The sequence below is a fragment of the Myotis yumanensis genome, unplaced genomic scaffold, assembly GCF_028538775.1.
Source record: "Myotis yumanensis isolate MYYU_CA2020_CCGP unplaced genomic scaffold, mMyoYum1.0.hap1 SCAF_14, whole genome shotgun sequence".
Taxonomy (NCBI): Eukaryota; Metazoa; Chordata; class Mammalia; order Chiroptera; family Vespertilionidae; genus Myotis; species Myotis yumanensis.
In genome coordinates, this window is record NW_027223765.1 from 51223741 (window position 1) to 51246125 (window position 22385).

At 47.8% G+C, this 22385-nt stretch overlaps 1 protein-coding gene across 16 annotated transcripts in view; it reads right to left on the reverse strand.

Moving 5' to 3' along the window:
• The window catches only part of MAGI1 (membrane associated guanylate kinase, WW and PDZ domain containing 1), a 563313-nt gene that overhangs the window by 22830 nt on the left and 518098 nt on the right, over nt 1-22385 (reverse strand). For 13 of the 16 annotated variants that reach the window (XM_070390955.1, XM_070390954.1, XM_070390950.1 and 10 more), the window contains 5 exons: nt 19484-19515; nt 9424-9640; nt 6691-6774; nt 3964-4055; nt 1826-2018 (listed from right to left, as the gene is read on the reverse strand). In XM_070390955.1, the coding sequence (XP_070247056.1) occupies nt 1826-2018; nt 3964-4055; nt 6691-6774; nt 9424-9640; nt 19484-19515 (618 nt within the window). The remainder of the gene's footprint in view (nt 1-1825; nt 2019-3963; nt 4056-6690; nt 6775-9423; nt 9641-19483; nt 19516-22385) is intronic. The other 3 variants (XM_070390962.1, XM_070390957.1, XM_070390956.1) reach the window with 1 other exon arrangement.

The following is a 22385-nucleotide window of genomic DNA, read 5'->3' on the forward strand; positions in this document are numbered from 1 at the left end:
GAGTGCCATTACTCTGTCTCAGTTCTACTCAGCTCTCCGGGACCTGCTGTGAATTCCCATCAGGCAGGAATACTACACACCTGGGCTTCCCCACGGCGCCGGGCGCAGGTGTGCTTCCTGGGGCCAGGCTCACTGATGTACTCGGCACATCACAACCCAATACCCTCAGAATTCCCGGTCTATGCAACTGCAGTTTGATGGCTAGGTCAGGTGACAGGGTAAAACACTCCTAAAGAGCCACAGTAGTTGGTGAAACCTACTTATGTTTCGTGCCAAAAGCAAAATGTGTGTTCAGCTTTTGGGTAAGACTGTATTTATTCTGGAAAGCTCCTCCTCTCATAGATTTCCATCTTATTGTAGTAAAATACAGAGACCATAACATTTTAAACTATTTTTAAGTGTACAGTTTAGTGGCATTAAGCACAGTCACACTGTTGTCAACCATCACCACCTTCATCTCCAGAACTCAATCACCTTCCTAAATGGAAACTACCATTAAAGGCCATTGAACCGTTTCCCACTCAGCAGCCCCTGGCAACCACCAGTCTACTTCTTGACTATAAACCTGTCTGCCTAGTGCCTCATGAAAGTAGACTCATATGACATTTGTCCTTTTGTGACTGGTTAAATTGTCTTTTAATAGATTTAATATATCTTTGACCCAGAGCTAAAAACCCCAAATACTTAAGGATTTAAAAATAATTCTGGAATAAAAATCACATTGCTCTATTACTTTTATTTGGTGAAGTAAAAAAGTGTTCGCCACATCTCAAAAGCCACTCTGACTGCTGTTGGCTGCAGGGAACGCTATGTGAAGAAAGACGGACTGGCCTGCCCTGGCGGCCTCGGAACCTAACTGGTTACCAGTGGTTTCCAGAGCTGCAGTAGGCAGGACTCTCCCACACTGGAATCTGACGCCTTCTGTAATTAATTATATACGATTTAAATGAGTTACACCACTTTTTTAAAAACAAGGTGCCAGTTGATTTTATCTCAGTATTTGTTTCACTGATATTAAAACTACGGAGAACTTGTACTATGTGACATCACCCTTCTTCAGTAATTCCACTGATACGGCACTGAATGTGCTTCTACTGCCTCTGGGTTCTGTCTTAACCATGGGGAGGGAGGCTGCAGACAAAGGTGAACCACCGAGTGTGCTCCCAGGGAGCTGGTGAGAGAAGGGCGAGGGCAGACACACGGTGAGCTGTCACTGAGCGGCGGGTCTGACACAGACGGAAACCCTGATTCACAAGAATGGCAAGGAGGGAAGCTAAAATCTGGAGGCAGGTGGAGGGAGGAGGGACTGTCCGAGACGGTCATAGATATGTAGTATTTTGAAGCTTGTAGGGGGAAGAATCAAATATGACTTAGAACTGGGCAACGCTTCCCCTTTCTTGTAGAGAGAAAAAAAAAATCTCGCTTTAACACACGACTGTCAACAACAGAGCACAACCTAATTTTTGCTCTTAATTTGAAAGTCCGATTCTCCTGACTGTCATAATGACCTCTTTTGTTGAGAGTTACCATCAAATCAAGCGGATAATAAAGTTCTAGTTGGCAAGGTGTTGGGGGAGGTAACATGTTTTCAATTGACCTCCTTCTAGAAGTCTGCTGAACAGGTGCACATGGCACACTGAAGTACTTCTGAATGACAGTTCTGCAGGGTTTTAGGGAAGCAAACCACCTGGAAATTCTGAGCTTAGTCACATTAGCAAACATTTGGTAAAGTAGATGCTTGAGGAGGCAGGCAGACACAGGAAGGGGTCCTTGTCTGTGCACAGAGCGACCATGCCCTGCCTGAAGGAATGAATGAGGAACATACCTGAAAATACCACTTTACGCCGCACTGTGAGGTTGACATGGCCTTGCTTGGCAGCTTGTTGCATAAGCTGGACCACAAGCTGGTGTGACTTTCCAATGACTGGTGTCCCATCCACACAGATTAATTCATCCCCAGACCTCAGGCGGCCATCCGTATCAGCAGCACCCAGTGGTACGATGTGGCCGATATAAATCTGGAGCAATTGGATGACAGATAAAACAGCGACCTTTTCATTTGCTATTCTACTCAAAGACTTCACATCTCCGGGAACATTTTAATTCATCGCTGTCTGTATCCATGCCACAAACACTTCCTAGTGCCCAGGGATGCCAGGCACCGGGCTAGGTGCTACAGCAGTTCTCACATGGTGGAGAAAGAACTTTCTCTTGTTTGGTTCCCAGCACTTCTCTGTGGTGATGGTTCTTTTTCTCCTTTGCAGAAATAAAACACTTCATTCCTTTCCTCTGCAAAACCCTTTCTCCTTTTCTATCTACTTACAAACCAGCCTTTCAGAAACCTCTGCTAATTGTAATAGTGGTACTACTTTTCTTCAAAACACAGCACTGTGCCTTGCAATAGCGAATGCACAATAGACCTGTTAAATGAAGGGGTGAATCAAGCAAGTGTGGTCTATCATCTTCATTTCTGTCCTCTCAGCACCTGCATCCAAGCAGTCTTTATTTAGTGCCTTATGTTTACCGTCCACTCATCTTTAGTTAAAATAGTTGTGCTCTCCCTGCCTTCTCCTGAGGTGCCAATGCTACCGCTACCTTTGTGTGACATGCATAGTTTACAGAAAGCTCTGCCAGGTGAGTGGTTAAGAATATGGACTCTGGAATCAGACCCTTTCCAGTCCTTCCCATTACTAACTGATCGTGGGCAAGTCAGTTAACCTTTTGTGTCTTCGTTTGATGATTTCAAAAATGGGGAAACACTCATGGACTTGAAGGATAAATGGGAGAGTGTATGTTAAAGCCTGTGGCATAGCATCTGGCACAGAGTGAGCACTCAATCAGTAACAGTTATTTTTATTCTGATGAGGGAATTACCAATACATTTCTTTAGTTCTCTTTTCCCCCTTCAAAAGGATTCTGTGGTGTAATACTAAGTTTACTCTAAAGATGAGGCCCAGAGAGGTGAAGTGTCTCCTCACTCTTGTTTGGGGTTCTTTCTCTTCTTTTGTAAAGACAGTTGGGCCCAACCTTTCCTAATCTCTCAACCTGGTGCTCCTCAAAATGCGGAACTGGCCGGAGCATCACATTGTTTTCTTACTGGATCCCGATTCCTTTTGCTTTTTGGCTTCATATTCTTTGATAGCAGCTCCCACTTTTCACAAACATGAACACAAACCTTTATAGTGAAACCAAGGGTCCTTATGACTGTGATTAAATTCAGCTATAATCCTAGTCTGGAAATCATGTCTCTCTTTCTAACCCTTGGAGACCTAGCCTTTCCCCCAGATAAGCAGCAACCCCTGAGGCAGTGGAAGACAGGAGCCGGGCCTGACGAATGGTCATGGGCCTGGGCCTGGGCCTGGGCCTCCGGCAGGATAAAGGCAACACCCTGACCTGGGCGAGGTTTCAGCTCCTGAGCCCTGAGGTGGAACGACTTCCTGGCTGCTTCCCCGTGAAACAGACAGAGGGACACTGTCCTCGAGATCTGAAAAAATAATTCCTCACCCTCACCTCAGCTCCGTCAGCTCCTAGCACAACCCTGAGCCTCCAACACGGTGCCTTGTGATTTTGCCCTATGTAATCTGTGTTCTACACCACCAGGGAGTCCAGGCTTTGAGCATCAGCTTCCGATTCTCCTGGGTGGTGCACTCATAATGAAATAGCCAGTCTGTCTCCACTGCAATTGTGTCCGTGCTTGGCTCTGCCAGCGCCGGGTGGGTGAACTCTTTCTGTTCTCTAACTAGTTCCTTTTCCCTCAAGACAAAAGCTCCACAAAACCTAAGGAACAGCCCCTCTCCTGGACCAGGCGGTCAGTATGGCACCTGGCTGGACTGGAGACTTGGGGATTTGTTACTGCTGACAGCACTGTGTGTGTGTGTGTGTGTGTGTGGCGGGGGGGGGGGGGGGGGGGGGGCGCGCGCGCGGGGAGGGGGAGGGGGGCAGGAAGGGACATAAAAGACTCACAGGTTCCCCTGGTTCATTTCCACCCAGAATCCTAAATCCAAATCCAGTCTCTTTCCTCCAGAGGAAGATGTCCTGTTCTTGGTAATCTGGAACTAGAGGGGGAAGGAAGAGAGAGGTTATTTCTCTGATACAAGGCAGCACACCCCTAAGGTTACAGTTACAGGACCGACACTGAGGGTGCTTGAGCAGACGACAGTCTTCTAACACAGACAAGGCAACAAACAACAGGACGCTGGGCGAGGGCGGACAGTGGCTGTCGTCACTGAGCACTAAGTTTTTTCAAAGGACTAATCACTGTTTGATAATTCCTAACCAAGCCCGAGCCATTATCCCTGACTAAGCCAGTGGTCAGCAGGGGCATGAATGCAATCACCACAGCCACCCACAGTGCCCGGAATAGAGATGCTAAGTCACAGCCACTCAGAGGGTAAGTCACCTGATGCTCCATCAACTAAAAGAAGAAGGAGCTTGGGGTGAAGAATGTTCCATTAAAAAAACCAACCAAACCCAAAACACTTCTTTCTTCTTTAAAGTAATCAAGGCCGGCAATGCCAATAATTTAACTTGTTAGATCATTTTTGCCAAAATAAGTTAAACATCCTAATATTTCCAAATTTGCAAAGTTTACTAATAATTCAGTACTTTACCCAAAAGTCTCCAGCCTTCCATATCTTTAAGATTAATGGTGACAACAAAATTGTTCTGTATCAATGAACCATATTTCATTGTTAGAGTGAATGCTTTACTCCACAATTTGCCTATATTTCATCATTAAAAGTATTAATTTATTATCCAATAACTTGATACTTTACTTTTTAAAATTCAATATTTCAGGGTTTTAAAATAAAAAATTTCATTTTTCAAAAGAAAAGCAATTTCCATGGAAACATGCTTACTGCACATGAAATTGTTCTATATACCACTCTGTTACCTAACTATGGCAATAAAAAATGGTTATTTCTACTTAATTTTTATTTAATAGATAGTGCTTTATACAGTCTATAAATGACATAGCTTCTATTTAAAGAGAAAAAATGTAGTTTAGTGGCAGTGAATCTTAAAGGAGATTTTCAAATATTGTTCTGCAGACTTTCTGGTTTAAGTACTTGCATCCGGGGCTGCAGCGGTGTGCAGACCCGAGCATTTAATTCTCTTCTCCAATTCTGTACAAAGGGCCAGGGAGGAGGAGGAGGCAGTGTTTGCACTTCAAGTTGGAGAGAGGGCCCTTTTTAGTGACTCACCTACAGGCTTAAAATGTACAGCGAATGAATGTGCCAAGAAAGCAGCCGCTAGATAAACAGGGAAGAGCAAGGCAGGGAGGTCTGCCTCTGATATTTCTGCTTGAGCTGTCTTAATGCCGGGGCTTTGAGCAGTGCTTTTCACCCAGCGCTTTCTTATTATACTCTCGAGCTAAGCTCCCAGAGCCAGGGACATGGAGTGGAGCTACAGCGTAGGACTTCATAGACGCGATCTGAGAATTATATTTCCTTAAGCATGCTAAGGTAACACTATTTTCTTTCTGTTTGAGTGTCTGGCTACAGGGTATTTAGTGTAATAGACGCATGGAAACAACAAATTAAATCAACTTGGGTCTCCGTCGTTGGTTCACTCAAGCAGGATTATTACCAAAATGGACCCTGGGTGCATCCCGGCGCACCGGGTTCCTGGCAGAGCCTGTGCGGAGTCTGCTGGGCCTCCCTGTGAACAGCCTCTGCAGAGACCTCCAGCCAGACCATTTCTCAGCATCATTTCACAGGAGCACATGCCCGTTCTACTATGACACCAAACGTAGCAAGTTCTGCCTTATAAAGCTCATTTAGGTGTAAGCTAGCACGGTGTGGGTGGCTGTGGCAACAGACTTAGGCTTATCATACAGGTTAGTCCACAGGAAAAAAGCATTTGTTTCTCCCTTAGAATCAATGGGAAAATGGCAAATTTATTTAAAAACAAGATGCCCAACCACACCAAGAATGGTGAGGACTGCAGTGATGAGCCAGGAAAACAGAGACACAAGCACAGTACACCACACGTAGGGATGCTGCGAAGGAAGTCTTTTGGCTCCTTAACAATCACACTCCTCTTCCACCTACCAAATGCACACAGTTCGTAAACTTTGGTGACACACGGGATCACAGACTTCCTCTCTCTGTGTCCTCTGCCGCCAGCGGCACTGAGGTGTCTCAACTACTCCTCCCAAATGGTTAGTTCTCTTCTTTATTTCAGGCAGATTCCATCACAATTACACTTTTAGGAGACAGCAGGGTAGAGCCATCTTTATGATGTTTATATCCCTTTGTCTGTCTTTTGAGTGAGGCTACATCAAAAAGAGCTAGGAGAATCTCGTCCAGCTTTCTTCACCTTTAAGCCCTTGCATAGGAGACCATCTCAGCAGTTAATCTCCTTTGGTAACGTAAGTGACAACACAATAAAGTGCTCAAAAGACTTCCTTTGCTAATTAGACGGATGGAATCACCAGGTTTGCAAAGAAACCTCCTGGTGCCTCCATTCCTGCAGACACACATTTCCAGACTTAGCAAACCCATGCCATCACTTTTGCTTTCATCTGGTCTTTGGTCTATGCCTGGTTAACAAGAATTCCAAAACACTGGCTCATGGCATTTCCCTCTCTGTGTCTCCCCCCCCCCGCCCCCCCAACCCCCCCGACCAATGGGAACATCAAACAGAATGAATATAATGGAGAAATAAAAGTTTTCAGTGAATCCTTACTCTGACATTCTCCAAAATTCGTGGAACTGATTTCTCTCTCCCTTTCACCCTTGCTCAATCCCGACGCAGGCGAAGGTGACATAGCTGGAATATTAATTTCACAATTTGCAAAGCTTAATGTATGTGCTTTCTCTCAGTTCATTTTAATTTCGTTTTGATTGATAAGGAGCGTGCAGTTGAGCTTTCACAGTAAAGGTCATGGCTGCTCTGGATTTTAAAAGATTGCAGTTTGATTCTGCTTTATTTTTTCTTTTTTTTCATGGTGCTTTTCTTGTCAAAAAGCTAGAATTCACAATTGTACCGCTGAGCAATTCATAGAACTCCCATGACCATATTAGACTCTTCATATTTAACTGAACCCCACTGTACACATTCTTGTATGGCCTTGTCCTAACCATGTCATGAACTTTAAATTTGCCTAAACCCTTATTTCCTTTTGAAAAAAATTAAGTATACTTTTGTAACTGCCACACGACAGCATTTATTTAAGAGTATCAGGTTCCTGGTGGAATTCATTCTGTGCTAACACCTGTTCAGATGAATTCTAGGCAGTTCAAGAGAATAGCCTTCCATGTAGAGGCACAAAGCATCAGAACTGCCGAGGTCTGAACACACACACAAACAATAAGTGTCTAGAACAGTGATGGCGAACCTTTTGAGCTCGGCGTGTCAGCATTTTGAAAAACCCTAACTTAACTCTGGTGCCGTGTCACATATAGAAATTTTTTGATATTTGCAACCATAGTAAAACAAAGACTTATATTTTTGATATTTACTTTATATATTTAAATGCCATTTAACAAAGAAAAATCAACCAAAAAAACGAGTTCGCGTGTCACCTCTGACACGCGTGTCATAGGTTCACCGTCACTGGTCTAGAACGACACCCAAGCTCCTGAAACGGACTCTGATAATGCAGACCGTTCACCACTTCCAGCTGTGCAAGCGTGTCTCCCCAAAAGCATGGGTTACTCTGGTTAACGGGGCAGCTCTGACAGGCTTTCTTTCCAAACTATTTGTGAGCGGGCGAAACGCCAGCGGGAAGTTTGAAACTTCCTTTTATAGTCAACACTAGTGGGTACAGCTGGTCCCGAATGTTAACTAGTATGACTGTAACAGTGTCAGTTTTAAAAACACGTGCATAATAGGTATGTTATCTAGAAAAAAAAATACCAAACAGGCAACATGGCTTTTAAAGGACTTCCATGCGTGCCTTTGTTTTTAATTAAACTTGTAAGCCCTTCGAAGGGATTCATGAACACGTCTGCACTGCAGATCGATTCACCTGACCCTGCAGTTGTGACAGATGCCATATCAAGAATATGGTAGTTTGCACAGTACGTAGACCATGTGAAGGAACTGAATCAGAGACGGTGTTAATCTCCACATTGCCCTTCTCAATAAAATGAAATATAAGGAAAATATGTTTCTCCACAAAGGGAGGCATAGATTAAGGGTACCGTTAAGATACTATAGCTGACTTCAATTTCCTTGGAGTACTTTGCTCAGTTTAATATCTTGGGGGGAGGGGGCAGCGAATCACATCTTAGGCTACACACTGTGTTTTTCTTCAAAAGACAAGAAAAAACAACAGCAACCTAGGGAATGGCAGAAACTGATCCGTACACGGCCTCCACAGTTGCGTCATCCTGACCAATCATACTCATGAGAAACGGCCAGTGACAGCAACAGCCATAACAGAGCGCACTTGTATGTGCTAAGATTGAAGCATTTTAGGAACTTTCATTGGTAATAATGACAAGATACATGAACATTATTTATGGTGAATAGTCTTTGGAAGTCACTTCATCATAAAGGTAAGAAATTAGCCGAAACCGGTTTGGCTCAGTGGATAGAGCGTCGGCCTGCGGACTGAAAGGTCCCAGGTTCGATTCCGGTCAAGGGCATGTACCTGGGTTGCGGGCACATCCCCAGTAGGAGATGTGCAGGAGGCAGCTGATCGATGTTTCTCTCTCATCGATGTTTCTAACTCTCTATCTCTCTCTCCCTTCCTCTCTGTAAAAAATCAATAAAATATATTTAAAAAAAAAAAAAAAAAAAAAAAAAAAAAAAAAAAAAGGTAAGAAATTAAACATGAAGGCAATGTTTTGTTTATAGGAGCCACAAAGTTACGGTGTGTGCCCTCGCTAGTTCCTATTTATTGAAAAAGCAAAGCCAGGGGAACACATTTAACCACAGTATCAGTAATTAACACACAGACCATGCAATGTTATTGTTTTTTTCTTTTTAAGGGGAATGTTTAGAAAGACTGCTAATATTTGGTTAAAAAAATTACCAGTATTCTTAAAAACTCAGAGACCACTAAGGAAGAATTTAATTTTTTCTCATTACTCCTGCAATCCAAACCAGTCACTTCATGTTCTCCTGTACATCAGAGCTGTTTCCCAAGAGCGTGCGCCAACTCCACGCAGGGAAGAGCTAACGGGACGGCAGCTCTTACCTGCCACCTCCTTTAACTGAAAGGAACAACAACCCCATGCTCACTGGGCCCTGGATCTGATGGCCATCCGCATCTACCCTCCCCAAGCTGACGGCCTGAGGGAGCCTCCAGGAATAGCCGGCAGATTCGATCACTGCTGACATGCTCTCACCCCTCCCCTCGGCTTCCCTCTATGCAGTCTACACAGGGAAAACCTATTGCTAATAAGCCCCGAGAGCAAGCTGAGGCCTGGAGGTGGGGCTGCCCGAAGACAGCAGCAGGGGTCTACTCACGTCGGCTTTCATACATGCTCCTGGACTGGGCCCAGATTTTAAAAGGATCTGGCTTTTTCTGCCCAGAGCTGTCGGTCTGCTCTGCAGCGGGGGCCTCTGCAGGTGGGAACTCGGGGAGCACCTGTGTGCTGTGGCTGGGGGAGGCCGTGTGCAGGCTGCGGTGGCTGGCGACGCTGTGCTGTGAGCTGTTCTGGCTGTCTTTTCTCTCCAGTGGTTGCTGAAAGGAAGCGAGTGAGAGGGGCAAGACGAGAGGGTTATTACTGGTTCTGAGTGGGTGTTTCCTATCAGCTCGTCTTTGTTCAGCACTTCTGTGCACACACACACACAAATGTATCAACAATATGTTGGCTTCCACCTTCCTCCAGCTAATGCTGAATGCAGACAAATCCCCAAGCGATTGGCAGACAGAGAGAGAGGTGGGCCAGGTGCAAAGACATGAGCACAAACCACACTGCTCTCTGGGCTGTGGCAGAAAACGAATCGTTTTCATCGTACGTTCTTGGAGAAGACACCAGGCTCATTTATGACAAGTTTTAACATCCCCACTGTTTTTGACAAAATGTGTGACACAAAATACCACGAGTGGTTTAAATGTAAAGCTATATCCATATGCAATATAATCAGCGGTAAAATGTTTTTTTTGAATCCACGTCTTTCATTATTCTTTCGATAATAAAATACCTGACTCCTATTTGAGGGTTTGCCATCAAAACTTCTGGACTCCAAGGAAAGGGGATCAGAACTTTTATTTAATTTTTTCCTTTGTCATGTTTTTTTTAAAAAAATTTAATTTCTTTATTGTTTAAAGTATTACATAGGTCTCCTTTTCCCCCATTGACTTCTCCCTGGCTGCCCCCACCCCCCAGCACATGCCCTACCCACGCCCCCCCCACCCCTGTCTGTGTCATATGCATGCGTACAAATCCTCTGGTTGATCTCTTACCCCCTCACCTCTCTCTTTCCCTCATAGGTTGGACAGTCTGTTCGATGCTTCTATGACTCTGGTTCTATTTTGTTCATCAGTTTATGTTGTTTATTATTATTTTTTTAAAAAAATATTTTTATTGATTTCAGAGAGGAAAGGAGAAGGAGAGAGAGAGAAACATCAATGATGAGAGAGAATTATTGATCCGTTGCCTCCTGCACACCCTTTCCCACCCACCCACTGGGGACAGAGCCCGCAACCCAGGAATGTGCCCTTGACCGGAATTGAACCCGGGACCCTTCAGTTCACAGGCCCAAGCTCTATCCACTGAGCCAAACCAGCTAGGGTGGGAATCAGAGCTTTTAGAATCATTATGTGTGCACTTGAACTTAGAAGTGGATAAATAACTATTATATGAAGAACTTCCATAATTCTTAGGTGATCAATTTTGCAGATATCACATGTCACTTCTTGATCTCCTCACACTACTGTTGGTTGAAAACTGACATCAAACATTATATATGGGTTGACCTCAGGGGTCAGCCTTCTTTGATTTGCACCCTGTCCAAAGTCCAAATAGTATTAAAAGGTAAAGAACTTCATTTAAATTTCAACAGAATAAGCAGGAGTTCCTTAAAACCTGCACAGCAAATGACCCTTCCCATTTTATGAAATGTTCTTTGAATGGAGAGCAAAAATTAGGGGGAGGAAAAATACCGGGTGGGAATTGAAATGATTTCAGTTCTTATTTTCTCCAGTAAAAGACTGTGGTAAGCCCAGGTGTTTAGTTTCCCCCATTCAAAATAAAACCCGGGAACCTGCCTCTCACATGACAGGTGCTATGTCCCTACACTTACCTGCTGAAGAGCCCTCTCAAGGGACAGAGGACAGGAAGGGCTGTCTGTCTTCTCTTAAAGATCTTGTATAGCTTACGCTTCCCAAGTACTTTATGAGATCTTTGACTCAGAGCAATCTGGGTTTCTAAAGTTCTATGCAGAGTCAAAATCTGCCCTGGGAGATTTCTACCAGCAGCTCACTCTTGCTTCCTCCCTCGGTAACCTTCACGTTTCATTCCCATATCAATGGACATTTCCCAGGTCCCTTTCATTTAAATCGCAGGTCTCTCTGCCCCTCTCCTTCCAGTCCTTAATTTAAAAAAAGCATCTGAAGAAAGTCCAAGGAGGACAAAATATTCATTTGCCCTTGACAATTACAGATTCCACTCTGAAATCAGGCTCTGGCAAAGACTCAAAGTTGAAGAAATTGGATGTGCATTTAATGAAGGCAAGACAGACCATTTAAAATTTTACTTGGTGTGTCTGTGGGAGAAATCTGAGGACCATATTCTAGACTAGCAAAGAGGCATTGGTAACCCTGTAGGAGGGGTTTGATTCACTTAGAGTCAAGGACAGCGGCTCTGGGGAAGGCAGTGTTTGGGGGTGACAAACACCATCATCAACCCACATTAGCATCGTTCTCTTCTGCGGATAAAGTGCTCAGCTCAGACCTGCGCGGGTCAGCATTCCAAAGACTTGGAACAGAACCGGTTCTGCCAACTTCCAGCCGCCCCCGCCCCGCAGTGAACATGGCTCTCAGGGCCAGCGATCTCATTTCTGCCCCCGAAGGTCAATGCCTGCCTCTTGCCTCGCCCGGAGACAAGACGTCCTTGGTGTGGGAGAGTGCCAGGTGGCGGCAGCCTGGCCGCCACGCAGTTTAAGGCACCTTCTTAGGGCGTTGCCTTCCTGGTATTTCCCAAATCAGGAACCAGGTTTGGACGGCAGTTAAAAGACTCCAGAGTCAGAAAACATGAACGACAGAGAGAATCTCCTTCCCCTTTGCACCTGGGACCTGTTTTTCTCCTGGCTGCCATCTTTCCACGGTGGCCTTGCCGCACCAGCACGGGCAGCACAGCCACGGGTTGTGCACCCCTCTTCCTCCTTCCCTGTGCTGCCTCCTTTGTATTAGGGTGCACTGCGAAGGCTTCTTATCAGCAGACAAGATGTAGAGCTCTTCTCATTCTGAGACTAACCTTGGTAAAAAGAATCAGTGGGGACTGTTACTCTATTTTCTACATTTTGGCTTTACTTTGTTTTTGTTCACCTCTGGGAGCGGGGTAAGGAGAGATTTTTTAAATATAAAAGCAAATAATTCAATAAAGGGCCTCTCAGTGTACCCTGAGAGTTGCATTCCTCCCTTCAAATGCCCTCTCTCTCTCTCTCTCTCTCTCTCTCTCTCTTTCTCTCAGTCCCTTGAATCAGTAGCAAATGTCAGATTGTGCGGTCTGTCCCCTGACACTACACTGTTCCACAGGGAGGCCTCTGGCGCTCGAAGCTCCGTCTCCTGTGTCCACACTGCTGTCACAAAGCCTCAGGGGGCCCGAGCAAGCGCTCTGCAGGCTCACCCGAGGCACACGGCACCCTTCCCCCTTCGTGGGGTCACTCTGTGGTCTCTGGAACCCAAATTTCACCACTGCTCCCCCTCCTGACCTGGAGAAAACCATCACCTGCGACGCTGCCCTACTGAGGAGTATCATAACCCGGACCTTCCCCTGCAGAGGGTGCGCGAGCGTCCACAGGTGCGCACACAACACGCGCAGAGGTGGCGTCGCCCACGGGGTTCCAAGACCCTGCGATGGCTGTCGGTGTAACAGACCTCTGGCATGGAGGAACAGACCTCCCCAATTTAGCTGAAGGCATGGATTGGCCATAAACAGAGGTGCACTGAAGTCCACTGGAGATGGTCTGAGCCATTTTTCAAGTTCAAACACCCTTCTCACCTCCCCAATGAACTAGTCATGTAGGTCCAATTTAACACAAAATGGAAGAAGTTTGCAAAACTGCCTCTCAATCCAACTGCACTTCTGCAACCCTTTTAAATGGGAACCCAAACGTGGTTCCCAATTTGGAAAATACCAGGAAGGCAGCGCCCCGGGAAGTGCTTTACACTGTGCCGTGGCCGGGCGGCTGCCTGGCACGCTCCCACACCAAGGGCTACGTGCACGTTGACACGGGAGCTTGTGGGGTCTCCCCCGGTAAGCCTTAGCCTCACCTTATGTTTCTTCTCAAGTTTAGTTTGGAAAAGCACTTCACTGGAAGGTGCCTCCTGTATTTAACATTTGTTGGCACTCTGAGCTTTCTGAGGCTTTGCCTCTATATGTGAAAAAGCCCAAAACAAGCCTTTTATTTTCTGTGAGCATCTAATCAGCTCTGGCACTGCTTTTATCTGGTAGGGCCCACCACTGTCCGGGAGGAAAGCCATGTTTCTCTCTCAGATTACCATCAACCTGGGGCCTCACCCACAGTCTGCGTTCCCTCCCGGAAGACCTGGGGCAGGAGAACAAAATCGGGTCTCAACTAAATACAAGGCCAGGAACAGATTTGCATCTAATGTGATTGTCCTTCACCTCATTTTCTAGGTGAAAAACCGGCCCAAAGCCAGGTATCTGCAGTTAAAGATACACCTTCCAGTCTGTTACTGCAAGCCAGGCACACGAAGAACACGGATGGAGGAGCGCCCAGAGCACCCAGGTCAGAGCGGCCCGCGAGGTCCTCCTGAGCCCCTGCTGCCGTCCAGGGGGGCAATGAAGTCCACTGGAGGTGGTCTGAGCCGTTTTTCAAATTCAAACACCCCTCTCGCCTCCTCAGTAAACGAGTCACACGTCCTGACCGCCTACTGTGAGTCGGACTCTCAGGGCTGCGGTGTGTGAGTAAGGAGGGATGGCAGCGGAGCTCTGGAACTTACATCCCGGGCGTATCTAGGTTGGGTGCGTGTGTCTGTGCAGATGAAAGTAACCATGATAGGCTGACACCAGCAGACCGCACCACCCTTTAGCCGGGTAGGGAGAGGCCTGGAAGAACATCCCATTAATGGAAGCAGCATGTGCTCAGTCTTCAAGCAACACTGAGACTGAACTGTTACAGAACAGAGAGGAGGCGAGTGTGGCACAAGGGGCTGCAGCGGTGTCTCAGGTGACCTGGGAGGCTAACGTGAGGACCTCTGGGCTACGTCAGGGAGTTTGGGTTTCATTCTTAGTCCAGGGGAGGAGGGACATATTAATGAAGGAAAAGCCGGATTCATCAGAAGCCGACTTGCTTCCAGCAAGTGTGGTCTGGCTCCTGGGGTTGGGGCGGGGATGGTGTGCGTGTGCGTGTGCGTGTGCGTGTGTGTGTGAAGGTTAGTGGGGATGGGATGAAAGCAGAGAACCAGTCAGGAAACAACGGAGTCTGGGGAGGTGCCCGAGGAGGTCTATGCCTGCGGAGCACTAGTGCCCAAGCAGAGGGACAGTGCACTTAGAAGACATTCGGTGCCAAGTCAACAGGCACTGCTCACAGACTGCACCGGGGACAGAGCAGGAGGAGGAAGAGCCATCATAAACGTGGGCATCCCCCCCACACCCCCGCCCACCCCCAGGTCCCACCTCGAGGGACTGGTTGGAAAGGGCTGGAGTACTGAGACGAATATTTCCAATGCCAGCTGTTGTCACTGGGCTGATATTTTTGAATCAAGATTTTTTTTTTATTTCTGAATATTATATCAGAACCGACTAGGAAGAAAAAAAACGGGCTTACTTTTGAAAACTCCATAGAAGACCTGGGCCTCACACTAGCCGGTGCCATAAGGCTTTTAAAAATAAAACTGTACCCACCTCCCTAGAATGAATGATTTCCTTACACCGACAGGCCAGGGAGATCGGGAAGATGCAATGGTTTTTACGGACGGAGATGGGGAAAAACCCAGCGCATCAGTCTTTCACAGAATCATTTCAAAATGAAGGTACTTAAAAAGTGAGCTGGAAATATTTGCTTGGAAGAGCAAATGAATACAGACAGCACTTAGGAGCTTTAATGATGAAAAGAATTCCTGTGGCTTAAAAATGACAAATCGATCCTTTTTAAAGAAGAATTATTTACAGTTCACGTATCTGCCAAGACCGGAGGCCACGGCAGCGACCTCCATGGACAGAGAACCCCAGGTGCTGCTGGACATGGGCAGTCGTCACCGGCGGTGCGGGAACCGACTCGCACACGGCACAGTGGACGATGCTCCTCCCTTTTGTCTCTTTCTTTGGTCATTTATGGGTCTAAGGCAAACGATTTCTTCCAAAAAGGCAGGCAAGAGGAGTTAATGGAGAAGAAAAGGGAGTTAACGACTGGATATGAAGACGAGTTTTAGTTCGCAGTGCACGTGTTGAAGCAATCCAATACGACAGCAGAGTCTGTTTTCTAGGGCTCCAAGGGGTGAGGGTGTGAGTTGCTGTGGGAAGTGAGAGGCGAGGAGGAGCTTATCTGAGTCACCCTGTCCTTCTCCCAGCTACCCCTCTCCTTGCAGCGGCAGGGGCTCTGACGGCTTGTAGCACTGCCCTGGTGGAAGGACAAGCCGTATCGGGGTCCTGTGACCCCCGGGAGTTTCAGGAAGAGGCAGGACACATAAAACTGGATGGTCCGGCCCGGCTCCCTCACTGTGCAGCTTCTCTGAGATCCCCCCTCACATCTCTAATGACTAGTGGTCAGCCGTGTCCTCAGCATCCTGTCCAGGGGAAGGAGCGGCAGACAATGGAACAGAAACCGTCAGTGTTGCTGCCTTCCATCCTGGGCATTTGGAGAGGAGACTCTGTTGTCCATCACTCAGTGTCCCCTTATGGAAACCGCGCGTGAGGAGTTTTCAGTAACTGGGAACACTGTGCCTCCCTGCTGCTTGCTTTGACCTGACACGGGAAACATGGAATGTGGTTTCCTACGTTGCCCAGGCTGCTAGGGAGCTCGGGAGTCTAACACAGCTCAGTCGCAGCACCTAACTCAACCGTGGCTCTGTTTTCAGGGCTTTGTATGGCTACTTCACAGATTATTATAACTTAGAGCTGAATGGTTTTCATTAAGTGTGTACTTGGTTTGGCGTGGTTAGCTTTTGAGAGTATATGTTTCTCAGTTAAGCCCTCCAGGAGGGTGCAGAGCTGCCTGCTGGGGTCTCTCCTGGTTGCATGAGGCAGGAACGTCTTCTGGTGCAGTCCTGGGGTACCCGGCACTGGTCTGACATAGAAGACACCCGCCTAACAGTGTTGGAACAGGCACATTACACATTTCTGGTGATTTGTGACAATGCATCTGTCTTTTGAAAGTAGCAATCAATAAAGTGTGTGTTTGTAAGCTCCAAAAGACAGGCGCTGCGACATCTTCCTTATCACAGTGTTCCCAGTGCCATCCCCCCCCCCCCCCCTCCTGGCACTGAGGTGCTCCACCCAAACAAAGGGGTGGACGGACTAACAAAGAAAAGGCAGAGGTATCGATGGGTAAGTGGGTAGATGATGAGTGGACAGATGGATCCATGAAGGAAGGGAGAAACAAGCACAGCGAGAAATGAACAAGTGAGAAAACATAATTGGATATTAACTTAGAATTCAGGATTTGGCATGATATTTAGAGTTTTAAATTCTCCCACACAAAACCCTTGTGTGTGATCTAGACCAACAGTCTCAGTTGAATGCGTTTCCAGCCAGGATGATCGCGCTGGGCCAGAACCTGTTTCCCAGAGAGGTCTGACACCTGACGGCAAACAGGTCTGACTGTCGTTTCTGCCATTTGGCAGAGAAATCTCTGATTAAATCCAGGATTAAATCAATGGAATTCCGTTAAGATACTGCCATGGTCTCCAGTGAGCAGATGAACCATGAAGTTAGCCTTTAAATGAGTGGTGGCGTTGCTTATTAAGAGTGAGCTATTGAGACCATCCAGAATGGGAATCAGGACCAGAAAAGTAAGTCCCTCCGTTCTAATAAAAACCCAACTACTCAATTACTGAAAACATTATTTTTTAAAAAAGGTCCGAGGGCAAAAAGAAGCTGTCAGTCACACGAGCAAGTCAACAATGCCCAGAGCTTTTAAGAAAAAGGACAACTGGGTTAAGCCAGGCCATCACAGAGCTGCTGGGAAATCCAAGTGTATCACAGCCCTGCCTTTCGCTCCACAGCTGCCTCACCGTCCCTGCCTGAACCGTGACACGCAGCACCCCAGGGGTTCCCTCCGGCCTCACCAGGAAAACCCCATCATCACCTGTCTCTGGCAGGACAGCACTGAAATTCAAACCGGGAAAGGGAACCAGCTTTCCACCTGCCCGTACAGAGCACCCACTGATCACAGGTGTTCGCGCCGCGCCACTGGCGGCAGCAGACCTGGGCTGATGGCCCCCGATCCTGAACAGCAGCTGCCGGTGCGCCAGCACGCTGTGAGAACCACATCCCTGTCAGGGCACAGGAATCGGAGAACAAGCCCCAAGCCGGGGCTCGTTCCTCTCTAACCAGCCACACACGGTCTCCTGGCTTGTGTAATTAAGAGGCGGCAGACTGTGGGCAAAGCAGTTAAGAGCTTTTTTCCTGGGAATGCAGCCTGAGTAATTGGCTTGCTGCTTGCTAATGACACAGCTTCTGCAAAAATAAACTGTCACAGGGAAGTCTTTCCACTGACTCGGTGAATGCAGGCTCTAGAGCTGTTTGATGCCCTGCGTGCAGCAGGGAATTCCAAAACACTTGGGGAAGAAGAGACGCAAGTGAGCCTCTTGCACGGTGAAGTTTGCACAAAAAGGAACGCCGCACCGAGGTCTTGCTGCCTGTGCAAAACCGATGCGTCTCCCCCAGGAAGCTCCTTGTTAAGACTCCGTTCCATGTGGGTGTGTAAAAAGGTCCATCGTGTGGCGTGGCTCAGGTAGGGGAGAAAAGGATGGCTCTGCTAACTCAAGCTCAGGTGGACACATCTTCCAGATTTGCTTCTGTTTTTCTGCAGGCTGCACAGGTTTCTGACTACGACCCAGGGATGAGGAGACACATATGCACGGGTATGTGTACACACACACACACACACACACACAGAGAGACAGGCTCTGGCATCTTTGTGCCTACCAGCACTTTTGTGCCTGGACATTAACACAAACTGACAAGGGAAGCAGCCCTGAAGTCACAGGTGCCCATCATCATGGCACAAAGCCATTGCAATCACATCAATTATTGCAATCACATCAATTATCAATCATCCCTCGGTGGAGAACTTGGGAGTGGGGCTTCGAAACGCAGGGAGCCCCCCTCTCAGCTCCTTAATGAACTTCTGCCTCCTGCTGCCAGGCTTGGGGGCAGGTGGGAGGAATCCAGCTGCAGCGCCAGGAGCTGCAAAGTTTTAAGGTTCTCCTTTCCCAGGTGACAGGAAGCTGTAAAATGCCCCTCCCCCACATGTCCTAAGCCACATGGAAATGGCTCCTCTTCATCCCAACGGCAATGAATTGGGGAGCCTCTCGGATCAATTTCACAGGCATGCCGTGCAGATTCTGACTTTGTACGCAGCATTCTAATTTGCTGTCAGTGCCCCAGGGGCAGGAGCCCACACCACCAATCAAAACACTATAGCCTCCAGGCTATCAGCTACCGCGTCAACCAGGTAATGCATCTTCAGGGGAACCAGACTAGAAAGGACAGCGACACATTGATTTTTTGTTTTTTAAAGAATCCCATACCTGCAGCATAATGCTGCTAAAGCCAGCAAAACAACAAAGGACGCTTCCACAGCGAGGAAATGTCTGTGCTCAGTGCTGGGGCCGAACATCCTTCCATGTGAGCATGGGCGTGCATACAGGGCAGAGTGGTTCCTCCTTAAGCCCACAGGCTTTTTAATTCTGTAAATCACTCATCATTCAGTGCCTAGGAAAGCCCGGGGGAGAGTCTGCCCACGTGAACAGCTGGGAACACCAGTTGAGAGCAGGCGACCGGGGAAGCAGGTGGAGCCTGCTTTTTTAATTCTCCTCCCAAAAGGAACAATAGCATTTGTCTCAAGTTAAAACATCTAAGAAAAAGTCATCCATTTGAGAGAGAGCCAGGCTGCATTCACATAGAGAAAATTCCGGTCCTGCTCCCGTTATCCTAGCTCCCGCAGCCAGCCCACAAATCACTAGGCAGTTAAAGACAAACCCACATACCTTCTATACCAAACAGATGCCCAGAACTTCAGATGCGGAGCCGGGCTCCGGTCCCCCATCCACTCCAAAGCACATTTAGTGAAGTCAAGCCAGACAGCGTCCCCATCCACCACCCCCCCCCCCGACTCCCGCCCCCCCCCCCCCCCCCCCGCAATAATCACCAAGTAACTGGCAAGTCCTTACCGACTTGGGGCTCTTCTTGGGAACTGGCAGCCCTGGAAAAAAATGCAACAAGGAGGGGAGGGGGAAAGAAATCATTAGCACATAAACGTTACCTTTTCCTTAAAGAACAATCCCCAGGCGCTTCACGGCCACCTAGCCATCTGCAGAGTTATGTCAGATTTCTCCCCAGCTTCGGAGGTACCAGGCTGTTCATATCGAATCAAAGCGGAGGGAGGAGGAAGCCGGGGCAGGAGATCTATCTGCATTAGCTATGCTGACTTGTACTGCAGCAGCCTGGAGGCTGGGAAAAGAAATTCACAGACCTCCGCGGCCGGGGAAATTGAACACTTGGACAGAATCTCAAATGCTCTTCTGGATTAAGACAGACTTAACTTACAATTAAGTCCAGGATATTTCCTTCCTACCCGATCCACTTGTCAATTGAAGCGGACCAATCAGGACAGAGGATAGGGTATATATTGAATTTCAGTGGAGTATATGGTTAAAATTTAATTCTTTTCTTGTCTTTTTTTTTTGGGCGGGGGGGGGAGGTCGTCTTTCCTTTCTTTCTTTCTGTTTTGTCTCTGTCTGCCAGGAGAGGAATGCCTTCTTTATTTGATGAGCAGAATACCAAAACAAAGACGGATGCTCTGTGCCAGCACAGAACACAAATGCAAGTTGGTCTGGGACCCCCTACGGATCGTGGACACACCCCTCCGTGTGTCAGTCATCCCAGCAAACTCCTATTCAGCGGGAAGGGACTCAGTGAGGACTAGTCCCTTAGGGGGGCATGTCGCTGGGGAATGAGAGAAGGTTCACAGAGCTGAGGGAGAGAGAATCATGGAGAAAGAGGAAGGCAGAGGAATGAAGCCGGTCAGGGGGCCTGCTGGCTCTTCCCCTGTTCTCTGTGGGGGTGAGACAGCTGGGAGGAGGGCACCTTCATCTCCTCACCTCTAGGCGAGTCAGAGGGGATGGGGGGCGCATGGGAATGTGCCCCAGGGGAGCGCAGCAAAGGAGGGCTGGGAAGCAAGAGTGAAGCAAGCATCTAACAGTGTTTCCAAGGTAATCATTTCTGCAAGCTGCCCTCTCTCTTCTTAAAAATTTTTTTCTGGTTTTAGCAAGGGGTCGAACGTAAAATGCAGATTCCGTCTGTATTAGACACCAAAGGCACACTTGGATCTGATGATTCTGCCTTGGAAATGTCCACATTTTAGAGAAAATGATCCCCACGTACTGTGAGGATTTCTACTCCCTTGGAAGTGACCTGTCAAACCAGGAGCCGTGCTAGGCTCGGTGCAGGTGACACAGGGCCGTGAAGGGGTGAGCAGGAGAGGCCCCCCTGGGAGCGCCGGACGTCCCCTGCAGTCAGGGCTGAGAGGACCCTGTCCTCAGGCCCCAGGCGCTCTGTGGCAGGGCTCATCACATCACCAAAATGGGGTCCACGGTCGGGGAGAGTGGCTCTCAGACTCCAGGGTGCTAAGGAGCACCGGGCCACTTGTTAAAAATGCCAGATCCCCGGGCTCTGCCTGGCAGGGGCCAGGAATCTGCATATGAACAAATATTCCAGAAGATTCTGATGCAGGGGTCTGAGGACCACATCTAAGGAAACTACATTATGAAGAGTGCTCCTGTTCTAAGTTAGGGGGAATCAGAGAGGAAACTTTCAGGGAGCCGCTTTGGAGCCCTGGAGGCCTCAGTTTCTCAATCTATGAAATGGAGCTGAGACTCACCTCACAAGATTGCCACGGTTATTAACTGGACCAAAGGTTTAAAAGCCTGGTACTTGGTAAGGGGTGGCCCTCAAATGTCCTCCCCTTTCCTCTGCCTTTGCTACTTGACACCATTCAGGAAGGAAGTGTTTCTGCTTATCTTACTTGAACGAGGCAAAATCACTTGCCTAGCATGTTAAAGTAGAAAAAATATTGTAGGGGAAATATCTTACCTATGGATGAGAATAAGGCTGGGAGATTTAGATATGTCATTATTCTTAAAAATAATCATTAAGTGCTTTTATCTGTTCATTAATATGATTCCCTTAATGAATTTTATCAAGTTATATTAGTGTGGGTCACTGTGTATACTTCACAATTACCTACCATTACTGGTTAAAGTTCAAATTTCCCCCTAATTCAGGCTAACCTTCTCAGTTAACTGGACTGAGTAGGTTTCACCACAGTTAACTAGACTTGGCCTTACCCAGGGTCCCCATGACTCTACAAAAAATGTCTAAAACATCTCCAGCTGGGTCAGAGGAGCCCAGGCACATGGCCTCAACCCTCACTCTGCCATCGCTCCTGTCGACGGCTACCCTACATGTTCTGCCTCTAAATCTGCACATAAACAGCGGGCACTTCCATCTCCCTCACAGAGAAACCCGCACGGTCAGGGCTGCACAGGGCGCTCGCGGCCGGGACGAAGGAAACCTGGGAGCAGCGGACGCTCCAGAGAAGCGTGGGCCAGCCGACTGTACAGCAGTCAGTGAGGTCAGAGGACACGCGCTACCTCTGAGGGCGACACCATGGATGTTTCCAAAACATAAGGGGGAGCGAGGACAGCCGGATGCAGCTGGCGGGGGTGAAGGTGGGGGTAGAAGGGGAGCAGGTCAGTGCTGACCACACTCACACACAGGCACAGGCACGGGGTCCATGGCTTCCCCACCACACTGGCAGCAGGGACACTTCTGTGGGACAAGGAAGGGCAGGGTTCCGGGGACTAGTGAGGCAGAATGTAGCCTTAATCTAGAATTCTTTATCAGGAACACCATACTCACATCTTGCTGAGACAATGACACATTAATAAATGGCCCTTCCATTAACTGCATGAAACCAACCAGTCTGAAGCCTAAAGGGGTGATGGTGAGGGTCTGTCTCCTCTGAGGAGGCAGTCAGTCCAGGGAGCAGTTCAGGGAACCTCCAGGGAACAG